Source organism: Melospiza melodia, unplaced genomic scaffold, assembly GCF_035770615.1.
Source record: "Melospiza melodia melodia isolate bMelMel2 unplaced genomic scaffold, bMelMel2.pri scaffold_54, whole genome shotgun sequence".
In the NCBI taxonomy this organism is placed as follows: Eukaryota; Metazoa; Chordata; class Aves; order Passeriformes; family Passerellidae; genus Melospiza; species Melospiza melodia.
The window spans coordinates 1,838,844-1,864,896 of NW_026948798.1; the positions used below are offsets into that span (position 1 = coordinate 1,838,844).

At 48.3% G+C, this 26,053-nt stretch overlaps 1 protein-coding gene across 1 annotated transcript; it reads left to right on the forward strand.

Moving 5' to 3' along the window:
* The first annotated feature begins 273 nt into the window (after positions 1-273).
* Positions 274-25,077, forward strand: LOC134413837 (serine/threonine-protein kinase pim-1-like). The gene is given in 6 exon segments (XM_063147879.1): positions 274-495; positions 23,449-23,514; positions 23,759-24,122; positions 24,348-24,509; positions 24,793-24,932; positions 24,934-25,077. Coding segments are annotated over 6 exon segments (1,098 nt in total).
* Positions 25,078-26,053: the final 976 nt, after the last annotated feature.

A 26,053-nucleotide genomic window follows, 5' to 3' on the forward strand; every position in this document is an offset into this window, starting at 1 on the left:
CATCTCTCTACCAGTGACCATTTATCCCTACCCCTCTCTCTTTCCCCTCTTGAAACTACTCCTTTTACCCTCCCTCAAACTTTCCTTAAAAAAGAGAAAGGAGTGAATGGGAGGAGTTGGTAAGAACTATAGGGGGAACTTAATATTTAAGGATGTCTTAAAATAAGTCAACTAATGTGTGTTTTTACCATCCACAAGTGAAAACTAACCAGTGGGAAAGAAGAAGTATGATGCTTTCGGCCATACCCTCCAGGGCACCCTGCAGGAGTACCGATGCCACCGTTGCCATCTTTATTGTTACCAGTCTTTATCAGCGCCCTCATCCGTATCCAAGTGACCACCAGCTGGATCATCCCTCAGCCAAAACAAAACATCTGGGTCACATTGGTGAAGTCATTAAAGCAAGACAATCTTTGCATGGCCATGGAAAGTGTAGACGATCCGCTCTTAACATGCCTGGTGGGAGTCTCCCTGTCACCAAATGACTGCCCGTACGTAGGTATGAAACCCAACCCCTTGGACACCTGGGACAAATGGACGACGATCCTCCCACACCATGTCTCCACAGAATTTGCTTTTCCAGGCCCAGGATGGTGTTACGGGCAGTGGCATGAGGCACAGGGTGGGTCTCCAGCCATCCAGTGGTGGCTTCCACCATGGTCAGCACGTAGTGCATTCCTTGGCGTGTCTGGGGCAGTGGGATGGAGTCAATCTGACAGGCCTCCCCATACTTGTACTTGGACCACCGCCCACCATACCACAGGGGCTTCACTTGCTTGGCCTGCTTGATGGCAGCACACGTCTCACAGTCATGGATAACCTGAGAAATACTCTCCATGGTTAAATCCACCCCTCGGTCTTGTGCCCACTTACAGGTGGCATCTCTGCCTTGATGACCTGAGGCATCATGGGCCCATTGAGCTGGGAACAACTCCCCCTTATGTTGCCAATCTAAGTCTATCTTTGGCACCTCTATCTTTGCAGCCTGACCTACCTGCTCATTGTTTTGGTGCTCCTTATTGGCTCTACTCTTGGGGACATGGGCATCTACATGGTGGACATTCACAGCTAGATTTTCTACCCAAGAGGCAATGTCTTTCATCAGCATCCCAGACTGGTTTTCCCCTATGCTGCCAGTTGGCCTTTTTCCACCTTTCCAGCCAACCTAACAGAGCATTGGCAACCATCCACAAATCAGTATAAAGGTAGAGCTTTGGCCACTTCTCTCTTTCAGCAATGTCCAGGGACAGCTGAACGGCCTTGAGTTCCTCAAGTTGACTTGATCCACCTTCTCCTTCAGTAGCTTGTGCAACCTGTCGTTTGGGGCTCCATATGGCTGCTTTCCACTTCCAGTTCATCCCTACGATGTGATAGGAACCATCAGTGAAAAGAGCATGGTGTGCTTCCTCTGCTGGTAGCTAATTGTACGGTGGAGCTTCTTTAGCCTTGTCACTTACTCCGGATTCTCTTCATCAGTGAGACCAAAGTTCTCACCTTCCAGAAAGTTTGTAATTATCTCTAAAACCCCAGGGTGATTCAGCTTCCCAATACAGGCATGCTGTGTGATGAGGGCAATCCATTTGCTCCATCTGGGGTCAATGGCGTGGTTGTTAGTGGGAACCTTTCCTTTAAACATCCACCCCAGCACTGGTATTCAGAGTGCCAGGGAGGACTTGTGCTTCTGTACCAGTTAACTCTGAGTGTGACCGTGGTCACAAAGGTTGCAGGTGAAAAGAGAGGAGAGAATGTTGACCTCATGTTCAGAAGGCTTGATTTATTATTTTATGATATATATATAACATTATGACTATACTAAAAAGAAATAGAATGAAAAGTTCTCAGAAAGCTAGCTAAGCTAAGAACAGAAAAGAATGAATAACAAGAGCAAGACCCAGCTCTGCCGTGAGTGGTCAGTAAATCCAAACATCCACTGGAGACCAATCACAGATCCACCTGTTGCATTCCACAGTAGCAGATAACCCTTGTTTACACTTTGTTGATGAAACTTCTCAGCTTCAGCAGGAAAACATCCTAAGAAAGGATTTTAATGAAAAGATGTCTGTGACATGTCACCTTTCTTTATTTAATTAAATTAAAAAGAAGAGTGTTTGTAATTTTCTCTGCTGTGCACATGCAGAGGAAAGAACAAACACCTTGCAGGTTATCTGTTGCCAATCAAAACCTCACTCAAGTGCTGGTGTGGAATGAACAGGGAATTTCTTCACCTGTAGAACATAGAATTCTATCAAATCACTAAAACAGTCTTACAATATAAGAAAACACAAAAACAGTGCAAAGAAAATTCAAGTCCAAGCAGCTGAATTTCAGGAAAAGTCCATGGGCTGAAGATGTTCCTCTTTGCCGTCTCTGAAAGTCCTTTTTGGTCCTGAAACAGGCTTGCTGCAGGAAAGTCCATCAATAGTTATCAAAAGTGCATTGACAGTCATAAAAAAATTTCAAACAATTTTGAGACAACTTCTGGAATGTCTGGGCCACAGCCCTTTATTGAATAACTTGGGCTGAAGCAAATTTTTGGCCCGTCAATACTTCAGGGCTGCTGCCAGCTATTTCAACTCTTTTTATTTAATTGGTTTTTTTTCTTTTTTTTCTTTTTTTTCTTTTTGTCAGAAAGAGCAGCAGCATCAGAGCAGCCCAAGACCCAAGAGAGGCCCTGGGGGGCCCTGGCCCACAGAAAGGTGGCCCAGGACCAGAAAGGGGCAGCAAAACCCCCAAACCCATTAGGAAGCCGGGAGGTGGCCCTGGCCCAGGGACCCGAGCCCAACAGCCCAGGCCCCACCAGCCAGGCAGGCTCTGCATTCCCACAGCCTGGCCCCACACTGCCAGAACAACGGCAGAACAGGTGACAAAACGCTTCCTTTCACCAAAATCACCGAGGCATGCTGGCAGTGGGGAGACAGAAGCTGTCCCCATAAACTCCATCTTGGGTCAGGGAATGATTTTTCCCCAAAGCAAGCAAGCCATGATCGTTTCCCGCTGTGCCCTCTGCCTCTGCAATGTAAATGCAGAAGATGGGTCTCCCATCTGCCTCACGGCACCACCCCAACCTTCTCCGGCCTGGGGACTGGGGCCAGAACTTTCAGGACCCACCTGCCCCTCGCCGCTGGGGCACGCAAGGGGCAGCAGAGATGGCAACCTCCAAGGGACTATCCCCGAACAAACACCCCCCAACCCGCTGAGAATGCTGATTTTTAATGCAGGCTGCAGGGCTGCACTCACAGCCAGCTGGCGAGCCACACCTCCTCCACGGAAGGAGAGACTGAAGCCCTCTTCCCCTGTCCCAGCTCCCCCCGCAGGGGCAGCCCTGGGACAACCTGCAAAATTCGGGGGGGGGAAGGCACGCTGGGTGCAGGAGCTGCCATGGCAGCTGCCACCAGGAGCACTGGGAGCGCAGGCAGCTCTGAGGGTCCCGCGGGCTCGGTGTCATTGTCAGCAGCATCCTGAACTGGGACTGGCTCGGTGGAAGGCGGCCGGGGTGCCTGGGAACACGCCACTGTTGTGTCGCTTGGCTCTGACAGCGGCGGCATAGGTGCGCGCTCTGCCTCTGTGGGAGAGGCTGGCGGGCACAGCACAGGGTTGGTGGGCAGCAGTGAAATAGCCGGGGGGGGGGCGGTGGAGGATCGCTGTTGCCTAGCAACATTGGCACATCTGTGGGACGCGGCAGAAGCGACGCCGGATTGCCGTTGCTTAGCAACAGCAGCGCAGCCGCAGGGAGCGGTGTTTCTGAGCTCTCTGGCACAGGCATGGAAGCCAGTGGAGGCAGGACCGCCTGGGGAGGTGGCTGTGGGGCGGGCCAGGGAGGCAGCCCCGCTGGCCCAGCAGGCAGGGCCTCAGAGACCGGTGCCGCCCCCATCTCTGAGTGGGGCGGGGTCCAGGAGGCCGGCCGTGGCGGGGCCTGCAGGGCTGCCAGGGGGGGTGCTTGCGGCACCAGCCAGGGAGGCACCGCCCACTCCCATCACCCCAGAGAGAGAGAAGTGGGGGGAAAAGATGGCTCCATCTGAGCATGCTCCAAAAACGCAGAGAAAAAAACTTTGGCCCTGGACAAGGTCTCCCCTCCACCGCTGGGATGCAGGGGAGCTGGGAAGCAGCAGATCGTCCCCCTCCAAAGGGTCTTCTCCTGCTGGAGTCGGGGGAAATGGGGCGGGCCTATTGCAGCTAGCAATCTAGGGAAAAACAGCTGTCCTCTGTTTCAAAACTGGAAACAGCATCCTAAATGCTGGATAAATCCAGAGGTATCCAAACCCACGGTCGAAAACGAATTGGAAAATGGAGTCCATGCACTCCCATACGAACACATCGAGTGCATACAGCACATTCGTAAAGAACCCAAAGAGCTTTGCCCATCGAAAAAACTCATAGAAATCTGTCTCCAAAAGGAGAATTCCATCCTCTTCATTCCATTTTTGCCAGAGGGAAATAAGGTTCTCCTCTGAAAGGGAGAATCAAACCTCCTTCTCTATGGGGGAAGTTCTCCACATCAGCAGCCACAAACTGTGAATGGCTGCATTTTCAGGAAGGGAAAAACCAACAGTACCTTGTACCAGGGTCCAGCACTCCCTGGCCATCTGCATTGTGCTGCTAGGCTCTCCGAACATCTTCCTGGAGGCTTTTCAGAAGGTTCTCTTTGTGGTAAGCCTTGCTGTGAACTCTGACCAAATCAGGATCTTCAGTTCTTCAGCTCCTGGCTACAATTCACTTTTGTGGTCACTTGTGAAGCAACCATCAATGCCACACATTCGGGGTTTACCCAGTGCAGCAAATGCTCCTCTGGGATCTCATCAAGTGATGATTTGTCCTCTTCAGACGAGGGGTCACCAATTGTGACGGTGGTCACAAGGCAGGAAGAGAGAGGTGAGAATGTTGACCTCATGTTCAGAAGGCTTGATTTATTATTTTATGATATATATATAACATTATGACTATACTAAAAAGAAATAGAAGGAAAAGTTCTCAGAAAGCTAGCTAAGCTAAGAACAGGAAAGAATGAATAACAAAGATCTGTGTCCCGGCGGAGAGCGAGAGCATCTCTGCCGTGAGTGGTCAGTAAATCCAAACATCCACAGAAGATCAATCACAAATCCACCTGTTGCATTCCACAGCAGCAGATAACCCTTGTTTACACTTTGTTGCTGAAACTTCTCAGCTTCAGCAGGAAAAATTCCTAAGAAAGGATTTTAATGAAAAGATGTCTGTGACATCTGAGGTCCCTTGAACTGCTTCATAGGTGGCCAAGATTTCCTTCTCTGTGGGAGTGTAGTTGGCTTCAGACCCGCTGTAGCTTCAGCTCCAGAATCCCAGTGGTCGATCCCGAGTCTCCCCAGGCACCTTCTGCCAAAGGCTCCAGGACAAGCCATGGCTCCCAGCTACAGAGTACAGCGCGTTCTTCACCTCTGGTCCTGTCCTGACTGGGCAAAGGATTACTGCATGAGCAAACTCCTGCTTGATCTGGACAAAGGCTTGTTGCTGCTCAGGGCCCCAGTGGAAAGTGTTCTTCTTACAGGTGACCAGGTATAGAGGGTTCACAATCTAGCTGTACTCGGGAATGTGCATTCGCCAAAAGCCATGGCACCTTGAAAAGCTTGTGTTTCCTTTTTGCTGGTTGATGGAGACATCGTGGTGATCTTACTGATGACCTCAGTGGGAATCTGACACCAGCTTTACTCCCAGGAGTAGGTCAGGTCCTTTCATTTTGCTCATCTTGAAGGTGAAGCCGGTTTCCAGCAGAATCTGGATGATCCAGTCTCCTTTCTCAAACACTTCCATTGTTGTGTTCCCCCCAAAAATGATGTAATCAATGTACTGCAGATGTTCTGGAGCCTCACCCTTTTCCAGTGCAGCCTGGATCAGTCCATGGCAGATGGTGGGGCTGTGCTTCCACCCCTGGGGCAGTTGGTTCCAGGTGTACTGCATGCCCCTCCAGGTGAAAGCAAACTGAGGCCTGCATTCTGCATCCAGAGGAATGGAGAAAAATGCATTGGCAATGTCAAGAGTGGCAAAGCACTTTCCTGACTTGGACTCCAGCTCATACTGGAGTTCCAGCATGTCTGGCACAGCAGTGCTCAACAGTGGAGTCACTTCATTCAAGGCACGATAGTCCACAGTCAATCTCCATTCTCTGTCAGACTTGTGCACAGGCCAGATGGGACTGTTGAAGTGTGAGTGGGTCTTGCTGACCATCCCTTGGCTCTCCAGCTCACGGATCATTCTGTGGATGGGGATCACGGCATCTCAATTTGTTCAATATTGCCAGTGGTGCACAGTCGAGGTGACAATTGGCACTTGCTGCTCTTCCACCCTCAGGAGTCCTACTGCAGATGGGTTTTCTGATAGTACAGGCAAGGTGTTTAATTGATTAATGTCCTATACCTCTACAGCAGCTATTCCAAAGGCCCACCTGAGTCCCTTTGGGTCTTTGTAAAGCTGTTCCAGAGGAAGTCTATGCCCAGAATCCATGGGGCCTCTGGGCCAGTCACAATAGGATGTTTCTGCCACTCCTTCCCAGTCAGGCTCACCTCAGCTCCCAACAGGGTCAATTGCTGTGATCCCCCTGTCACCCCAGCAATGGAAACAGGTTCTGCCCCCACATGTCCTGTTGGTATCAGGGTACACTGCACACCTGTATCAACAAAGGCGTTGTATTTTTGTGGCTCTGATGTGCCAGGCCATTTGATCCACACCGTCCAGAAGATCCAGTTTTCCCCATGCCTCTTCCTTCCTGGCTAGAGGCAGGGCCCCTCTAACCCTGGTTATTATTTCTTTCCTGGGCATACATACTAGGGGTACTTTCAAGGGAATCTGACAGATCACACCTGGTAGCTCGGTCATGGGAGGCTGAGGCTACCTTCATTTTGGTGGAACTCTTTGGTTTCCCTCTTTGAGTTGATGCACTTGTGCTGCCCGGACAGAAGTGGGCTTCCCATCCCACCCTCATATGTCTTCCCCATGGTCACACAAGAAGAACCACAGGTCAGCCCGTGGGGTGTACCCTCTCTCTCTGGCTGGGGGATATTGGGCTCTGACTTTGGGGCCTGTGACTCGCACTGGTGCCATATAGGAACTGTTTCTCTTTACCTCCTCCTTCATCTCCCTCCTCTCCTCTCTGATCAGATCCTTGATCTCCAGAGAGAGAGAGAAACAGCAAGTGTTTCCCACAGCAGTGTGTGAGAATTTTTAGAGTATTGTAGGGATGTGATAACTTGTTAAGTATAAACAATCTGCAGGTGGTGTTCTTCTACTTCGTCTTTCTGTTCTTCTCAAGGACAGTGTAATGTGTTTTTGTTAACCAGCCAATCAAATAGAATAAATCATCTCACTCTATAAAAACCGCAATGTTCTCTTGAATAAAACTGGGCAAAATGCTTCCCACTAGAAAACACTTGCGGCTTGATGGTGATCCACAGTTCCCAGTTCAGACCACAGGCAGTGCCAGTAGTCACCAGTTTGCTGCCTGCTCTGTGCAGAGCTGGTGGCTGTCAGTGGCAGAGCTGTGGGGTGAACAGGCTGGTGGCTTTTTGGGGCACACAGAACCTTCCATATCTACTGCTTTGTCCGCACTGGAGAGTGGATTTTCCTAGAGAAATATCTGGAAGTGGGAAGGATGAAGAGCAAATTATTCCCTGCCAGTAGATGCTGTGCTTGTTGCAAACACGAGTTACATCTGGTAGGAGTCCTTGCTGTCAACCCTCAGGGATTCCAGGCTGAGATCAGCTCAGCTCTGTCATTTGCCAGGGGAATGAGGATCAGACTCCACCACACCTCCAGAGCTGGGGACGAGTGGGTTGAATCACATCCAGAGCCAGGATGAGGAATGCGCTGTGTTTTGTCTTGCCATGCACAGCAGATATCCTAATTTAAAGCTGTGCTGTCTTCCTAGATGCTGCTTCTTCCTCTGAGAAGACCCATCCATTTTGATCCTGTTCCTTTCCACCCATCCCTCTAAAGATCTCCATTACTGGAGTAATTGGCACTATTGGATCAACTTTTGATGTGATGAGCAGTGGATTTTTGTAGTCAACATGTCAATTAAAAGTGCAACAAATAAAAGATCAATTACTTCTTTCCTGGAGAAGAAATTAAGGTAAAATCTTTCAATGTAATGGGCTGAGTGTACAAAGCTGAAGAGGTAGAAGATTTAAATGAGACTGTCTCCTGAGAGGATGTGTTTTTAATGTAAAAGTAACAAAAACAACCCAAAGAGTGAGAGAGCATCACTTGAGCTGCACCTCTGTCAGTAAGGGATGGATCCCTCCTGCTCTTTCTCCTGCCTGGGGCACCTGTGTGGGGCTGTTTGTCCCTGTCATTTACCTTTTGATTGCACAACCATTTCTTAGAAAACAGTTGGCTCTTCAGACTCTCCTGGGCGTTCAAGTGAGTCCAGGAGATGTGGGGGTGAGCTGACAAGTGGGTTTGGATGGTCTTGGCTGTTAGGTGTTGCTTTGTTTCCTGATGCTGGTCTCCAAAGCAATCCCTGGCACGCTGCTTTTGTGGAAGGCAGAACAGCTCTGTGCTTGAAATTACCTGTTCTGGGGAAATGCAATGAATTTTCTGCTAGGAACTGCATGTAAGCAGAGATGGAGCCTGAATTAGGGATCTGCCCTTGTGGGGATCCCTTACACTGACACAAAGCTCTCTGTGCCTCTCCAGAGGGCTGTCACCCTACAGAAACATGTCACTTCAGGGCAGGGAGGGGATTTGACATCGAGGGAAAGACATCGAGGCAAATTCTCCTTTTCTGGTCAGGAAAACCAGGGTGTGTGCCTGCTGTGTTCACGAGCAGCAAATCAGTTGCTGAGGGATTTCTGCTGGGAGATTTGTGCTTTATGAAATTCCTGCCAGTGGCAGAGGGCTGGGGAGATGGAAACGATAGCGCTGTCTTCCTCCCCTCTGCTGCTTTAATTGTTTGTAATGATTTAATAAGCAGCGCTATTCTTCCCCGCAGCAAACACAGGTGGCATTTTATTACCTTTATTAGGGCCCCTGTTTGGAATTTCTTTGCTGTATTTCCTTCTTTGCAGGCTTGGTCCAAAACTTGGAGAGGTCAGTGTAAGAACTGGACTTTGTGCTGTCAATATTCTGAGTGTTGAGCCAGCACCAAATCCATGCAATTTTATGGGAAAGAAATAATCAGGACAAATGACATGATTTAAACAAGGAAATGCTCTTGGCTTTGGCATTTTATGTGCACACCAGGAGAGAAAGAGGAAAGCAGGTACAAGCTCCCAGTACTTGCAGAAGAATAAATGGAAATAACTTCCTGTTTAAGCTGGGAATCAGGAGAAAATTTATACTCATCAGAAGAGTGTTGAAGTGGAGCAGCTGCCTAGTGACAGCAGACAGGTGGAGAAAGGAAACCCCAAATTAAAGGCTTTTAATGTGGAGTTTTTTGGATGTTGGGGTCTTTAGAAGCAGATTTTGTGAGTCCCATGGGCAATGGAGGTGACTTCCCAGGGGAGCATCCCTGTCCCATGCCTGGGATCTGCTGCCCTGGTCCCACAGAGTGATTTGGGTTGTACCTGATGGCTCAGCAGAGCTTGGGGAAATGCCTCAGTGTTGGTTGGATTTGAATGGCATTTGGGTCAAATCGAGTTTCTCCTCTGAGGGATGGAGTCTTGACCTCTCTCAGGTTTTGCTTGAGTATTTCTTTAATCTGTCCCCCACCCCAAAACCCCCCAGCAGTTCCCCTTCTCCTGCCACTTTGTGTCTCCCAATGCTGTGATCCTCAGAGCTTTTCCCTTACACTAAAAGAACTGGAAATTGGCTGAGTTTTGTTGCCTCTTGGCAACAAAATTTTCTCCTATTGTGCAGCTCAGGGGGAAAGAAACCTCTTCCTCCCTTCAGTCTGCTGCAACAAAGTGTTTTGTTCCTCTTTGTGAAGAACCAGGAAGAAACACTTCTTTTTAGGATGAGGGAGCCCAATTCAATTCCGTTATGATTCTGAGCAAAATAACCCAGTTATTTATGTTGAAAGTCACTCCAAAATTTTGAAGAGATCTTTTTAGAAAATATTTCTCTTGGTGACTGATTATGAGTGGGTATGGGAAGAAACTCTTTGCATTGAACCACTCAAAGCAGTAATTTCTTCCCAAAGAGTAGATGTAATTCCATTTTTTGGGTGAAAAAAAAAAAGTAGTAGTGGACCAAAGGAGCTTCAAGCTGATCTCTATTTGCTGCCAATGACTGAATTAAATGCACAGGGTTCCTGTCAGCTCTGCCAGACAAAACGTTGTATTTGGGTTATTGGGGGTTTTGTCAGAAATCTTTGTAGCATGAATAGTTCATGGACTTATCTCTGCTGGCTTCAGCCATTCCTGCTGTCCATCATATCTTGCTATTATAAGGCAGCTCTTTTCATTATGTTGTCTTTTAATTCAGATATCTGAGCCTTTTTCTACTTCTAGTCCCACTTTTCAGTAGGACAATCATTTTCACATTATCTGTGAATGTATTCAGTGGTGGCCACACAAGTGAAGGCAAGGAGCTGGCAGGTGATAATTTATGAAACTTTCTATATTGGGAAAAAACTCAGCATTCAATTTCCATCTCCTTAGAAATCTCTTTTTCTTTTCTTGTCTCCTGTGCTCTTTGTGGCTGGTCTGAGTTTAGTGCTTGGAAATGCAATTAGATGGATTCCAATTCTTTTGAGAGAGAATAATCTTGTACACAAAGCCAAATAAATTTAACTTTTCAATATTAGAGCAGTTTGACATCCAGGTTGGGGACCTGGCAGTGGTTAGTGTCTGGCCAGCCTCAGAACACAGAGTTTGTCTGATTTAGGTGAAATTTCATTCATTGGAGACAAAGTAAAATTGCCTCTTATTTGCTCAGCACTAAAAATCCATCTGAAGCTGATTGCCAAGTGATGGGATTAACTCCTGCAATGGCACCATGAAATGAGAGACGGGGAGAGGAATATTAAAAAATGGCATTTCCAACCACTTGCAGGCCCTGATGTCCTGCTGTTGGCTTGGTGCTCTCAAAGGGGCTGATTTTGATGGTTTTAGAGGCACTAACCTGGGCAGTGAAATGCACCTCAGGCAGCAATTGCTTCTCTGGTGTCTGCAAGTGCCTTTATCTCCCTTCATGCTCCTCAGAACTGAAATCCTGCACAGACCGAGCGAATCTGAGGCTTTGGGAAGGCCCAGTGGTGACAGATTTTGGTGAGATTTGAGTCAGGAGATGGAAGCAGCAGCTGAAGGGGCTGTAATCTTCATCCTTGGGCTCTCCTGCAGGCTGATGCGGTGTGAAGGAAGCAGGGATTCCATAAAACAGCTTCTGTAGCTCCTGGGGGAAAAAAACCCCAAGTGGTAAGTTCTTTAATTTGTTAGAGTTTCAGGCTGTGCTGCACCTCAGGGCCAGGCTCTGCCCCTCTCTACTCCAGCTGGTGCTTCCCAGCTGTCCTCTGTGGTTTTTATTTGCAAACCACCTCCCTGACCAGCTTCCACTTTGCTTTAAAAAATTCAGCACCACATTTGTGGCTGAACAGGTCCCAGAGCTGGGAAGAATGATTTGAGATGCAATTTGCATCACAGAGTTGTTACAGCAGGGAAATTGTCCCATCCCTCCTGTGTCTGGAGCTGCTAATCTTGTTCTGAACATTGAAAACCTCTTCAGCTTCTCTCATTATACTGAAATTTGATTACTGCTTTGATTTCACACCTCTTTCACGCAGGCTTTTCCTCTCTCTTTGGCTGGAATTCTCTGAAAAGATAAATTTTATCAAGCCTTGGGACAGTTCCCGTAATCTATCTCTGCTCCTAATGCTGCTTTTAATTATCTTGGGAACCTGAGCATGAGGGAAACTGGGAGGAGTTTAGTGAGAAGAAAAGGAAGGCACAGAGGCCAAAGTGTAAATGCAGAGTCTGGGTCACCAGAGTCTGCAGTGTTGTGGGGATCTGGGCCGTGCAAAGTGATGTTTTTCTCTGTGAATGGCTGATTCCTTCTGTATCTCCTCCTGAAATTCCTGTGCACCAGGGCTGGTGCTGGAACTGCAGCCACACAAACTCCCCATAGAGCTGTGTGGGACACAGTGGGAATCATTTATTTGCTGTTTTTGATGAAAAGTTGTGACATGAACCTCAGTGTCAGGGAGGTGACACGTTAATGCTGCTGCTGTCAGACAATGCCCACACACTGTGTCTGGAGACAGCTCAGGAGAAGATGAAGAAAAACCAGGATTAAATACCATGTGCCTCTGAACTCTATCAGAGATAAACTGCTTGGAGTGAAATCTGTGAAGTGACTGGGAGAGCTGGATGAAAGGGACAGCTCTGAGAATTGTGTGGTACGTCAGTGATGTCCTAACAGTGATCTTTGCAGAGAGATGAAAAAGTATCAGTTTGCATGGCCTGAATGTCTGGGTGTGGAAACTGTGTGTTGCACAAGCTGTGCTGAGCTCATCTGGCTCTGAAATATCATCTCTGCACCTTAGCCAGGAACAGCAGCAGAGTTCTGAACAGATTAATAAAAATCAGTCATAACCCAGAAGCAAACCATGGCAATACACATCTGTGGCAGGTGAGGAGACCAAAAGCTTTCATTATCGTTCAATAAAAAAATCTTCTGTCTTGGCATTAAAATGCTTTAGTTTCAGCTCTGCCCCAGACCATCAATGTCAAGTGTTTCTCTGGCTGTTGGGGGTAGGTTCTCCCCCATAGCTCTCTGCAGGTTGGTGCTAATTAAAGATGTTCTGTCAGGTTCAGATGTTTTGGTGCCTGACCAGGGAGTGCAGAACAGGGATTACAAGTGCTGACATTTACTGTACTAGAAAGTCCAAGGGATAAATTTGTGCCAATTAACACCTTTAACTAGGAGGATCAATTCCTGTTGTGCTTGTACCGGAGTCTGGGCACAGACGGGGTTTCCAAGGGAAATCTTGGTCCATGTAGGGCTGGGGCTCCCTCCAGGCTGGTCCAGCCCCTCAGGGTGCTCAGGAACAGGGGTTCCCCACAGCCCAGGGCACCCTCCTTAGCCCTGGGGCTCCCAAGGGCAGAGCCATGGCTGAGGCTCTGCAGGAGCAGGCAGGCTCAGCCCTGCTCCAACATGGGATCCCATGGGACAGGGCACGCTGGGATTTGCCCCTGCAGCTACCAGGTGTGTCCAGAGAAACTGCAGGGAGGGGGTGACCTCTGTCAGTGGGACCCCTCTCTGCACAGGTGCCCCCACTCCTGGGGTGGCTGTGCCAGCTCCCCCAGGGACCTCCAGCCCTGAGAACCTGGAGCAAGTGGAAACCACAACTTTGCAAATGCTGCCTGTGCCCAATGCAAATGGTAAGAGAATGGGGTTGTGAAAAAAAAAATTGTTTATTACAGAAGAACATCAACAGCAATACAGAACACTTTAACAATGTAAGAACATTTGTAACAACAACAATCCGTAGAACGTATATACATAAGAACCTATCTATCTAAAATATATGAAATGCATTTGTAGAAGATAAAAAAATTCTAGAAGTCTTAAGTCCTAAATCCTATTCCTAAAGACAAAAAACTGTAGAACATATGCACAAAAAGGTGGCATCTCTGTCCGGAATGTTCATCAGTGCTGGAAGAAAAGCAGGTGCCGTGGTCACTGCAGTCAGGCACAGAGGGCTCTTCCATGGGTCCCCAGGTTGGCACATGTGGGCAAAGCAGGACTCTGCTACCAGAGCTGAGCCTGGCTGGCTGTGGGATAGAGCTTGAGTGGCCCAAAGTGAGCACAGGACAGGCAGTGTGTGGCCACCAGACTCCAGTTTGCGAGGTGCCATGTCTCTGCACAGGGACCAGCCTAGCTCCAGCCTGGCAGCAGGGGACCCACTCTGCCTGTGGGGATCACGTGCCTGTCCTGCTGCTGGCATTGGTCTTCATCCCAAAATCATCTCCTCTTCCTCATCTTTTATATCAATGTCCATGTCCTCAATGTATTCTTCCATTTCCACTTCCATCTCCTCCTCTTCCTCATAAACATCCACTTCCATTTCCTCTTCCACATCCACATCCACCTCCATCTCTTCTTCCATATCCATATCCATATCCATATCCATATCCATATCCATATCCATATCCATATCCATATCCATATCCATATCCATATCCATATCCATATCCATCTCTTCCTCTTCAGTCTCTTCTTCCTCCATTTCCACGTCCTCCACTGCAGGAGTCTGGACATCCACCTCCATCTCTTCCTCTCTGTCCATGACAGCCTGCAGAGGTGGCAAAACCTCAGAGTGGGGTCCCTGTCCCACACCATCCCCACAGAGCTGCAGCCCACTCGGGCAGCTGGAGGTGTCCACCTCCATGGAATGGCACCATACCTCCCTCAGTTGACAAATGAGACAAAGGATAAACGTGAGCATCCTGAAGTGATGGATGACAAAATCCAGGCACTAGGGAGCTCTCAGGACTGATGGGAGTAGCAGCGGACAGGTGACAAGAAGGGCGGCAAGAACGGTGACGAGGGTGAGCAGGAGCGCACCGAATGGTCGGCTGACACAAGGGCCAGTGGTTGAGTTGTTCTCTGTGCTGGGTGGTGGCAGTTCCAGTTGGAACATGGGAAGTGACATCACACAGATCCCAAGATTCCAGGGTCAACAGAAGTGGTCACTGGGGATCCCTGAATGGTTTGGCTTGAAACAGACCCTGAAGATCATCTGGTTCCAAGCTGAGCAATCTTCCCCCAGACCTTGGGGGAGCCCTGTTCCCAAGGATGGGGCATGCACAGCCTCTGTGCCCAGCCTGGGCCAGTGCCTCACTGTCCTCAGTGTAAAACAGCAGCTTCCTTAGATCCAGCTTCAGTCAATCGGCAGCTGAAAGCCATCCCCCTTGTCCTGTCACCACAGGCCCTGTTGAACACTCTGTCCTCTTCTTTCCTGTGGGACCCTCCCAGTCCTGCATAGCCACAGTGGGGCCTCCCAGTGTCTCCTCTTTTCAGGCTGAGCATCCCCAGTGCCACTTGGACAGCAGTCAGTCAGATCAGGGGATGTCAAGGCTGAAGGGTAGCAAATAGCATCAGGAACTGAGAGATGGAAGTTTTAGACCCAATTTTGCCTCTAAATGTACAAAATTAATAACAGTGGAGGGAAAGATGGTGGGACACTTGTTCTAACTGGTGAATTTTATTTTTTTCTTCTTTTCTGTCATGCTGACGGTTTTTCTGTTTGAAAGGAAGCTTGGCACAATGTCCACTGTCTTCTCCATTTGTGAAACACCAAGCAGAGTCTGGGCGGGCTGATGATGCAGAGCAAAACCTGCAAATATACTGGTGATCCTGAGCCTAGGGATGCAGCTAAACCCAGCCAAAAGTAATTTCTGGAAAGTCAAGCCTGGTTTACATTTTCTTGAGTTTGGCTATGCCAACTTAACCAGTCATTTATAAAAAAGCAAATAAAAAGCTCAAACCAAAACAGACAAAAACCCAAATAAACAAGCCCACGCAAACCAACCAAACAAATAAAAAACCCCAAATAAAACCAAAGGGAATGAGGAATTAGTGTTAGTTGTGAGGATATCACAGCAGGCAAATGGCTGCTTCCCACAGGATCACCGTAAAAAGCCACATAAAACAGCTGCTCCAAAATATACCCAACAGGAGAAAAATAAGAAGTGATACATGGCAACTTTGGGGGCAGCTCCACATTAAGGTGAAGGATGAGCAGTGGTTCAGACCCAGCATTCCCCACCCTCCAGTCTGCTGTTTGCTCCTGATAAAAGACCCTTGCAGGACTGTGGCCTCTCTCAGTGCAGTGTAAGTCATCCCCACAGATCTCAGCTGAACCACTGGCATTTCCAGAGCAAGATCCAGCACAATCCTGAGCATCTGTGGAAGATCCTGAGCTCAGAGAGTTCCTTTGCCCTGGATGTTTGGACTTGATCTCTAGACTGTGTGCTGTTTTTTTGATTGTGTCCAGGAAAAACTGATGTGAGTAAATGCTGAATTATGGTATGCTGTGTTATGTTGAGAAGAGTGGGCACTCTGAGACATATGCCCTGTGATTTTGTGTGGTGATTTTCTTCCACTGCATTGTGGTAATTTGATTCTCAGGTTGTATAGTGGTGTTTGTGGAGATTTTAAGATTTTGTTTGCAACATGAGCAGCATTTTACACAGGAGAACTATAGTATGGTGATTTATGCTTAACTACGATAAAGCGAGCTAAAGGAATTCAAAGAATTCTCCCCCTCACAGCAATTCAAGCCTTGGCTCTAGTGAATTTGAGATAAAGGGGGGGGGCATGTGTGTCTGTGTCTGTGGGCGTATCAGAGTTTCAGCTGTGACATGCACAGCCTTTTTGCAAGGCAGTAAAACAAGTGTAAGTAGACACAGTGCTTAATTAGATTATGCAAGAAGAGAACTAGAAAAGACTGATATTTTGTAAAACAGAGTTTAGATAGAATAGATGAATGAGATGAATTAGTTAATGAGACTTCAGCTGGTACCATAGCAAGTCTGGACTGGGAACAGTCTGCTGTAGGGATTTAGAGTTCTCTGTAATAAACAGAATAGCCTGCCTCTGCAGGCAATTCCTCAGAGCCTTTGGTGCATCAAGAGGCTGGCATGCTGCGTGAGGTGACAATGGCTGTCCCCTGGGCACAGGGACAGCTCTGGCTGCCCTGTCTCCCCAGGGAACACGGGAATGACCTGTGAGCAAAAGCTGGATATGGAGGTATTATTGCAGTGCGGTGTTTGTGAGAAACACTGGTATTGCTGTTCTAAAAAGCGTCAGGGCACATGCTCCGAGTGTAAATTAAAGGTTCTGATCAAGCTGATTCAGAACCTAAGATCTTAAAGCTTGTGTGTGGGAATCACACCTGATACCTGCCACCTGGAGCTGTGTGTGTGTAGGAGGAAGACTGAGAAGCTTCACTACTGTGAAGCTTTGTAAAGAGAAGTTTGCGTGGAAGCAATATAGGGCAAGGAGAAAGAGATAATGAGAACTGACCAGAGCAAAGAGGTTCCTAAATTAGCCACTTTTAGGAGGGGCTCACTGGGAGAGGGTTGCCAGTAAGAACAGCTCAGAAAATAAAAAGATTTATAATACTTCATTGCTGTTAGTACTGTTTTAAAATAGGAAGATAAATGGGATAGAGTTTTTTGCATGCTAATATGTCTTTTTGTTTTAAGAAATCACCCAGAATGGCAAAGAGACTGTGAGATCAGACCGCCCTCTGGTCTTGGCCCTTGAAAGGGAGAACAAGGCAAAGAGAAAGCAAATCAAACGTGTTGTTCAGCATACAGCATAAGATAGCAACGTATGAAGTCAAACAAAGATTATCATGCTGAAATGCAAAGCAGTCACAGTTCGCAAAATGAGTACATATGATTTGTTAAAGGCTCCTCCCAAGGTAAGGGAGGAAGGGTAAAGATGACCTCCCCAAAAGGGAAGAATTTTAGTCGACACAAGGGCCATATATTCAGTTTTAAATAAAGCTTTAGTACCTGTGGAGAATGTTTATGTTGTAGTGTGGGGAACAACTGAACAACTGGCCAGTCTGAGAAGGCATAATTTGCAAACCTTTAAAGTAACATGTGTACTATGTGTACTTAGAAGCTTTTGTACAATTTGCTCAATTCGCTAAACATTCTCAAATGAGAAAGGTTACTCTGGAGGCAAATGAAGATGTTAGGCTTAACATTAACAGACACTGAAATTAAGAAAGACATTAGTAAGGAGATATTAGAATAAGTAAATAAGTGTTTTCAAGGGTATGGGCCTCTGCTGTACCAGGGAGAGTGAAAAATGCCCCCCCATGGCAATCAAGCTTAAGGAAAGAACATAACCAGTGAGAGCTGAGTAGTACCCTCAAAAGAAAGATAAGGAAGGAATCAGCCCAATAACTGATAGTACTGGATTAAGGGCTGTTAATAAGACAACACAGAATTTATACCCTGTGGTAGCAAATCCATGAACTTTACTAACTTGTGTAACACCTGAGCTAACCTGGTTCGCTGTTTTAGGCCTAAGAGATGCCTTCTTTTGCCTCCCTATCCACGAAGCCAGACAGAAAATTTTTGCATTCAAACACAAGCTCACATAGTCCATGTGCCTGAAGGCTTCAAAATTCCCCACTCTGATTGGAGAACAGCTTGCAAAGACCCAGAGTCCCGGGAAGCTCCACAAGAGGAAAGGAGGCTGTTGCAGTACGTGGACCATCTTCTAGTAGCCACTCAGACGAGGGAAGCGAGAGAAGCCTGGACGGTAAGCCTTTTGAATTTCCTAGGACTCCAAGGATGCAGAGTCTCAAAGAAAAGGCACAGGTAGTGAAACAGAAGGTAGTCTACGTGGGGTAAGAAGTGAATGCTAAGCAGCAGACTTTAGGGCAGGGAAGCCCTATGCCAAACCCCAAAACCCCAGACAATGAAGGAACTCCGAACCCTCTTAGGCATGGCAGGGTAGTGCCAGCTGTGGGTTTATAATTATGGACTGCTCGTCAGACCCCGCTGTGCTCTTATTTGCCAATGGAAACAGAGATCTCCAGTGGACAAAAGACACCACACGGGCCCTTCACCAGCTAGAGTGCCCTCATGTCAGCTCCAGCATTGAGACTTCCAGATGTAAGTGAACCATTCTTTCTATTTTTCCATGCAAGGTATTGCCGGGGGAATATTGGCTCAGGACTTGGGCCCATATTGAAGGGCAGTTGCTTACTTCTCTAAGCAACTAGATGCAACAGCCAAAGGATGGCCAGGTTGCCTCAGAGCTGTAGCAGCAGTTGTGCTGAATATTCAAGAGGCACCCAAGTCTACCCTCGGACAAAAATGACTGTGCTAGTGTCCCACACAGTGTCCCACAGTACTGGAAGTAAAGGGTGGTCACTGGCTTTCACCACAGAGGTGTCTGAAATACCAGGCCATCATGGTAGAGCAAGATGATGTAGAGATCGTGGTGACTAATATTGTCAACTCAGCCTCTTTTCTCAGTGGAAATCAAGACGAAGCAGTACACCATAGTTTCCTAGAGACCATTGAAGCTACCTACTCCAGCCACCCAGACTTAAAGGACACTCCTTTGCACAATGCAGAGACTTGGTTCACTGACAGGAGCAGCTACATTGCCAGTGGAAAGCAACATGCAAAGTACACAGTGACTACCTGCAGAGAGGTAATAGAGTCTGGACCCTTACCAAAGGTACCTCTGCACAGAAGGCTGAGATAAATGCATTGACCCATGCCTTAGAAACAGCAAAAGGCATTCAGAGTTGTGCGTGCACATGGAGCCATCTGGAAGGAGAGGCGACTGCTGACCTCACAGGGAAAGAAGAGACAATCCAGCTGCTGGAAGCAGTTCAGCTACCTGAAAAAGCATATTAAGGCACACCAGAGAGTGAGCTTAAAATTGGAGGAAAGAAATGAGCTGGCAGATGGAGAGGCAAAGAAAGCAGCAAAGGGTGAGGTACAGATTTTCCTTGAAGGTAAGACAGAATACAATAATACGAATCAAAAGAGACATACAACTACAAGGGGTGGGCTACCATTGAAAGACAGCTAGTAATCCCTTTCCATTTTCATGGAAGAGCACTAGAAAACACACTAGGGCCTAACTACTTAAAAGCTTTTTATAGAGTGTGGCTCCTTTCCCTAAATGACCAAGGCTGCCAGTGATACAGAGTGCATTGAAATGAAGTGTTGACTTTGAAGTAGTAATTTCCACAGGCTTTCTAGAACATACATCTGATTGAAAGAATCGTTGTCAGGAATTTACATGCCACTATCACTCAGGTAAGCCAACAATGTGATCCTTGCCTCCAGACTAACCCCAAAAAACCCACAGGCCAAAACTCGGTCAGACTGGGAGAGGCCATGGGCCTGTACAGCTGTGGAAAATTGACTTTTCAGAACTCCCAAGGAAAGGGGGGTATCAGTATTTACTGGTATTGATAGATACATTTTCAGGGTGGCCAGAAACATTCCCCACCAGAACTGTCAAAGCTCAAGAGGTGACCAGATTATTTTTACAAGAAATAATACCTTCAGAGTTCCAGCCACAATATCCTCAGATAAAGAATCATATTTCATTTCCAGAGCAGTACAACAGATTAGTGGCCACCTGGGCATAGATTAAGAACTTCACACTCCATACTGCCCCAATCAAGTAACTAGAGAAAATGAATCATTTGATTAAGCAGCAGATTGTAAGACTGGGGCAGGAAGTTAATCTACCCTAGCCCCAAGCTCTTCCACTAGCACTATTGCAAATCCGAACTAAACCTTGAGCTAAAGGAATGCTGAGTCCTTTTGGAATGCCTTATAGAAGCCCATATAGAATACAAAGGGAATGTCCAGAACATCCACCTACATGGTGGCTTTAAGCAAACAGCTCAGAGAAATTGAGAAACATGTGGCTGGAACTCGGAGCAGGGAGTTAGATAGCCTGGGGATGATGTATATGTTAAGTCTCTTACAGAGAAGACTTTGGAACCACAGTGGGTGAGACCACTGCAAGTACTTCTCACCACCTTCACTGCCATCAAAATCAAGGAGCAGAATGCCTGGATCCATAACTCTGGAGTGAAGAAAGCCCTAGAAGTAAGATTATCGGGTGTGATTTTTTGTACTTAGCCCCAGTGACATCCCACCAGCTGGTTAAAACCAATTACACAATGCAACAAAGATTATTACCTACCCCTATTGGTATGGACCTTACATTAGTGAAACAATTAATTAAGCACTAAGACTAACTGGAAATCTTGAAAGAAATCCAAGAAAGTGGAAAGAAAACCTTAATTACTGTCCAACATGATACAAAAGAAATAACTAGAATTATGCAAAGAATAGAACAAAATGCAGATCTTCACTGGTGGGATGTAGTCTTTAGGTGGTCACCAACTGCAAATATAATGTTTAATAAGTTGTCTCATCCTGCTGTAGTTTTGTTAATATTAGTTAGAATAAGTTCAGGATTATCCATTATCAAACCTACATGGTAAAGCACTAAAGTACACTTGTTGTCATAGGAATTTGCACGAAGTAAAAGAATTTACTTCCTCCTTTTAGGAAAGGGGGGAATGAAGCAAAGTGAAAATTTTCCAGGATAGAAATTCATTTTAATTTAAGTGAAATGTACATTTTTGAGTTGAGTCTGTGGTTAGAAATCGTTGTTATTTAGCCAGACTGCAAGGCCTAAGCTCAGTGAAGTTACTTCAGCGAAGGACAGAGATAAAGGGGAGGAGACAGAAGATGATAGAGAGAGACAGGGACTGCTGTAAGGGCAAGTCAGCCTGACCTCAGAATTCTTTCTGATAAAAAGGAACTAGTGGTAAAAGTCACGCGAAACCATAAAATGAATATGTATGAACCTATTGTGAAACTGTATGCATATGTATTTGAGAGGGGGATAAAAGGAGATCTGAAGTTCTCAGACGTACGCATGCCTTTTTGAGGAGAATTTTCTCCGCATGTGTCCGGTGCCATAAATAAACATACCGAGCTTTACAACTCTTATAAAGTTGTGAGGTTTCTTCTTTTCTCCGCAAAACAGACTGGATGTGGCACTTGGTGCCATGATCTACTTGAGGTGTTAGAACATGGGTTGGACTCGATGATCTTAAAGGTCTCTTCCAACCTAGAAATTCTGTGATTCTGTAATTCTGCAGATAGCTTAGATAATAGAGGATTGTTTAGCTTAGAATAGAGCGTTGTTAATTTAGGGAAGCTCTCATTTGAAGTAGAAATGAAAGAATTGTCACAATAAGAATTAAGCTGTTAGAGGAAAAGCTGGGCTGCGGCCCAACTGGAGCCTGCAGGCGCTCCAAGCTGTCAGCCTGAACAGGCCACCTGCAGGACAGAAGGATGAAGATGGAGAAGTAGCGAGGGAAGCTGAGAGACTTGCAGGTAATGAACACCAGGAGATGAGCTCACATTCAGGACAACACTAGGAGGCAGATGTGCAGTCCTTTCTGGGCCTCTTGTCTTGGAGATGTCAGGGTGATCAGCAGCAATCACCATTTAGTTCCCACCCTCCTCTCACTATGTCACCTGTGGGATGGAATGGCATTGTCATAGCGGCATCTGGCCCTTCCTCCCTGCTTCTCTTTTCCCCCCTTTTCAGCCCAGAGCCCCAAGGACCATCTGGGCCAGCCTCATCCCCCACGGGTGTGTGCAACCACCAGGGCCTCCTGCAGAGCCCCATTCCCACTCTGCTGCCTCCTTGGCCTTTTCCCACATCTGGGCCAGCCTGCTGTTGCCAGGTGTTGGACACACACACACACACAGCATACCACACCTGTCAGGGAGCAATTTGATGCCGAAGCCCCTGCTAACCACGGCTCACCAGCCCGGCACTTTTCCCACCCAGCTGTGGCTCCATTTGGACTCCATCCGCTGGGATACCCACTGTGAGGGACTGCTCAGGGCCTGGATGCTCCTTGAATGGTGCCCACAGGCCTGATTTCCACGCCTCCCCATTCCTCCTACCCCTAAGGCTGCCTCAGCCTTCTAAACACAATTGTTCTTACTCTAATGGCTTCCTGTGCTTTACTGCATACTGTAAGCAGCAGTACACAGTTTTGATTGTCTTTGCTCTAGAATTAATAAAGATAAGTTGGAAGTGCTGCTAGAGTTTGTCATTTCAAACTTGAAGCAACTGCAAAAAGTAGAGAAGCTTTCTGTGCAGCTTTGCAGTGAATCTGAAGTCTCCTTCCTCTTCACTCACTTTCAGCATATCTGTTGATTTTCCTTTGCTGTCATCTTTTAAGGTTCATCACTTGTCTATCCATCTGTAACAAAACCCTGTAAACCCAATGCAAATTTACCATCCTTTGTATTTTTCCTCTTCTGGAAAAGTTGAGGCTCCTGTCATCTAGACTTTGATTCCCATCTTGGCTCTGGCTAAGAGCAGAAAAAATGGAATTTATTACCTGCTAGTAAGATCTGCTAGCAAAGGTCACAGTTAGAGCTAAGCATGGTGCTTCTCTCCCACTGTTGAATACACATCTTTGTGTCTAGGCCTGGTAGTTTCCAGGAGCACCTGGAAGCTACTGCCAAGGACAAAAGTCTCGCTCTTGCTGGTTTGGATATGGATTTTTTGGTAGGATTTTGATCTACACCTACAGGAACTGGATCTTTGACATAAAGTGCCTTCAAGCAACATTTCTAAGCATAGTGGGCAATGAAGTCCAGATACTAATGAGTAGTGGTTTGTTTGAACTCTGTGTAACATACGGTACAATATCCCAAAACATGTTATTTTTGAGTGTTTCAGTCGTTTAAAACTTAGGCTTATTCTTGTCAACACTTTTCTTTCCTCCCTTCAGAAATCTGCATGCCCAGGTACTAATTTCTTTCTCAGTTTGTTGACAAGTTACCTGTCAGACAATACTTGTTTCTTGACCCAGAGATGGGGCAACTGTCACCATTAGGCTGGACGTGACATACACATGTCATCAGGGTCCAAGAAGAAAAACATTTTTTTATTCTGCGTGTTGTCCAGCTTATACACTCAACCAAACGTGATCTTAAGTCCACCACTGACCTTGGCTCACAGGTGGCCATCAAGCGAGTGTCCCGGGAGCGCATCTCGGAGTGGGTGCGGCTGGGGAGTGAGCAGGGCCAGCGGGAGGAGCCAGCGGGCCGTGCCGGGCAGGGCTGAGGCGAGGCCCGGCAGGGCGACAGCCAGAACGCTGTGAGGGCAGCGATCATGGAGTGAGTGGGGGCCGTGCAGCGCCCTGGGCCGGGCCATGGTGAGCTGCGGCGGGGCCAGGCAGGGGCTGCCCTAGGCACAGCGCAGCATCGGCCCCACTGACGGCATCGTGGTCCCCCAGCAGCACAAGGGCGCCCTTGTGCCCCCAGAGCCGGCGCTGCTGTGGAAGGTGTGGCAGCCTGGCTTCCGCGGCATCGTGCAGTTCCTGGACTGGTTCGAGGTGCCCGAGGGCTTCACGCTGCTCATGGAGCGTCCGCAGCGCTGTCAGCACCTCTGGTACTTCCTGCATGAGCGGCAGTTCCTGATGGAGCCCGTGGCGCGGGGGCTGTTCCGCCAGGTGCTGGAGGCCGTGCGGTGCTGCAGCAGCAGGGGTGTCCTGCACCGCCACATCAAGGCCGAGAACATTCTTGTTGACCTGGCCACGGGCGAGGTGAAACTCATCAACTTCGGGTGCGGCACAATCCTCCAGGACACGTTCTACACCAGGATGTCAGGTAAGTCCAAAGCCGGGGCCCAGCAGGGCAGCAAAGTTTCCCCCTTGGCTGGCAGAGGGGGAAGAAGGAGGGAAGGAAGGAGGGAGGGAAGGAGGGAGAATCCTTCTTCAGCCAGCTGCAGCCAAGTTGCTTTTTGGCAGGGCAGGGGCTGGCTGTTGTGGAACGGGAGCTGGCTGGGAGGGAGGGAGCAGCATGGGCCTGATGAGCTGCGCCCATGTCCCATAGGAACACCGGAGTACAGCCCACCAGAGTGGATCCTCTTTGGCTGCTACCATGGCCAGCCAGCCACCATCTGGTCCCTGGGCATCCTGCTCTATGAGCTGGTCTGCGAGCACCTTCCTTTCCACACCAACAAGGACATTGTCTGGAGCCAGCTCTTCTTCCTGCCCGGGTGTCTCAAGGTGGGGATGTGCCTTCAAGGCATGAGGGGAAGAACGGGATTGGGAGGGGCAACTGGCACATAAGTGTACTGCTCTTGCAGCTGGTGAGGAGGTGGATCTCCTGGGCTCAGCTGGAGGAGGTGGCACCTGTGCCTCTGTGCTGGTGTCCTCCTCAAGACAGGATTGATAGGAAGCTTTTGGCTATAGCTCTGAGCACTCCTGGTGGCCTGGGCATTGTGGAAGGTGGGAGAGCATGGACAGGAGCCTTGTCCTGCTGAACGGCGGTTTCTGGTTTCTCTCCGCAGAGTGCCAGCACTTCATCAGGTGGTGTTTATGCATGGACCCCACAGACAGGCCATCACTGGAGGACCTTTTTGAGCATTCTTGGCTGCAGGAGCCCTGCCTGGCCCAGGAGACAGCAGAGATGCATCCCTGTGCACAGTAGGATCCAGGAGCCAGCAAGTAGCACCAGCACGCGTCTCGTGGCGCTGGAAGAAAATCCTGGAGCGTTTCCCTGTGAGCGCAGCATGGAGGAGAGAGCGCAGCCGAGGAGATGCTTCCGCTGGTCCCCATGAACTGTGGAGGGAGCGGATGCATGCTGCCCGTCCCATTGGAGAAGTGGTGGCAGTGTGGTGAAGGTGCCACAGACTGGGACAGTGGAAACATCCCCCTGCAGCTCAATGGCATCGTGATGTCCCCTCAAGCCGAGGCACAGCTGGTGTGTGCTTCTGGAGCATGACCCCTTCCTGAGTTGGGAACACCCCCTCAGGAGGCTGGCTGGGTACCCCAGGATGTCGGCTCTGGCCTGGGCTGAGGGAAGGTGGGTGATGCTTTTGCCATTCATCTGCTCTGGCTACCGCAGGATGCCGGCCCTGGCCTGGGCTGAGAGAAGGTGGGTGATGTTTTTGCCATTCATCTGCTCTGGCAGGAATTTGAACTTTAGACAATCACATGCCGTTATGTGGTTTCTCATCAGTTTTATAGATTGGAGAAGTCACTGTGTTCCAGAACTGTGGATAGAGGGTTAGTTTTGGGAGGGAAACGGGAGCTGCCCACAGGATCCGGGTGCTGCCGTCAGGATCCAAGCGCTACCCTCAGGATCTAAGAGCTGCCCTCAGTTTCCAGGCACTGCCCACACGATCCAAAAGCTGCCCTCAGGATCTGGGTGCTGCCTGGTTGATCTGGGCACTGCCCTCAGGACTCTGGTGAAACCTACGGGATCCAGGTGCAGCCCACACGACTCAGGCTCTTCCCACAGCACCCAGGAGCAGCCCGCAGGATCCAAACTTGGCCCACCTGATCCGGGCAATGCAGTCAGGATCCCAGCGCTGCCCACAGGATCCAGGCTCTGACCACAGGATCCAGGCTCTGACCAAACAATCCCGGCGCCGCCCTCAGGACGCCATTCCCCCCCCCCCCCCCCCCCCCGCCCAAGGCCCTCAGGGCAGGAGGCAGGAACGGAGGGGCCTGAGGAGAGTGTGGGGGGCAGCAGGGCTTGGTTTCATTTGTCTTTATTTCTTAATGTCCAGGGGCTACAATCATCCATATATT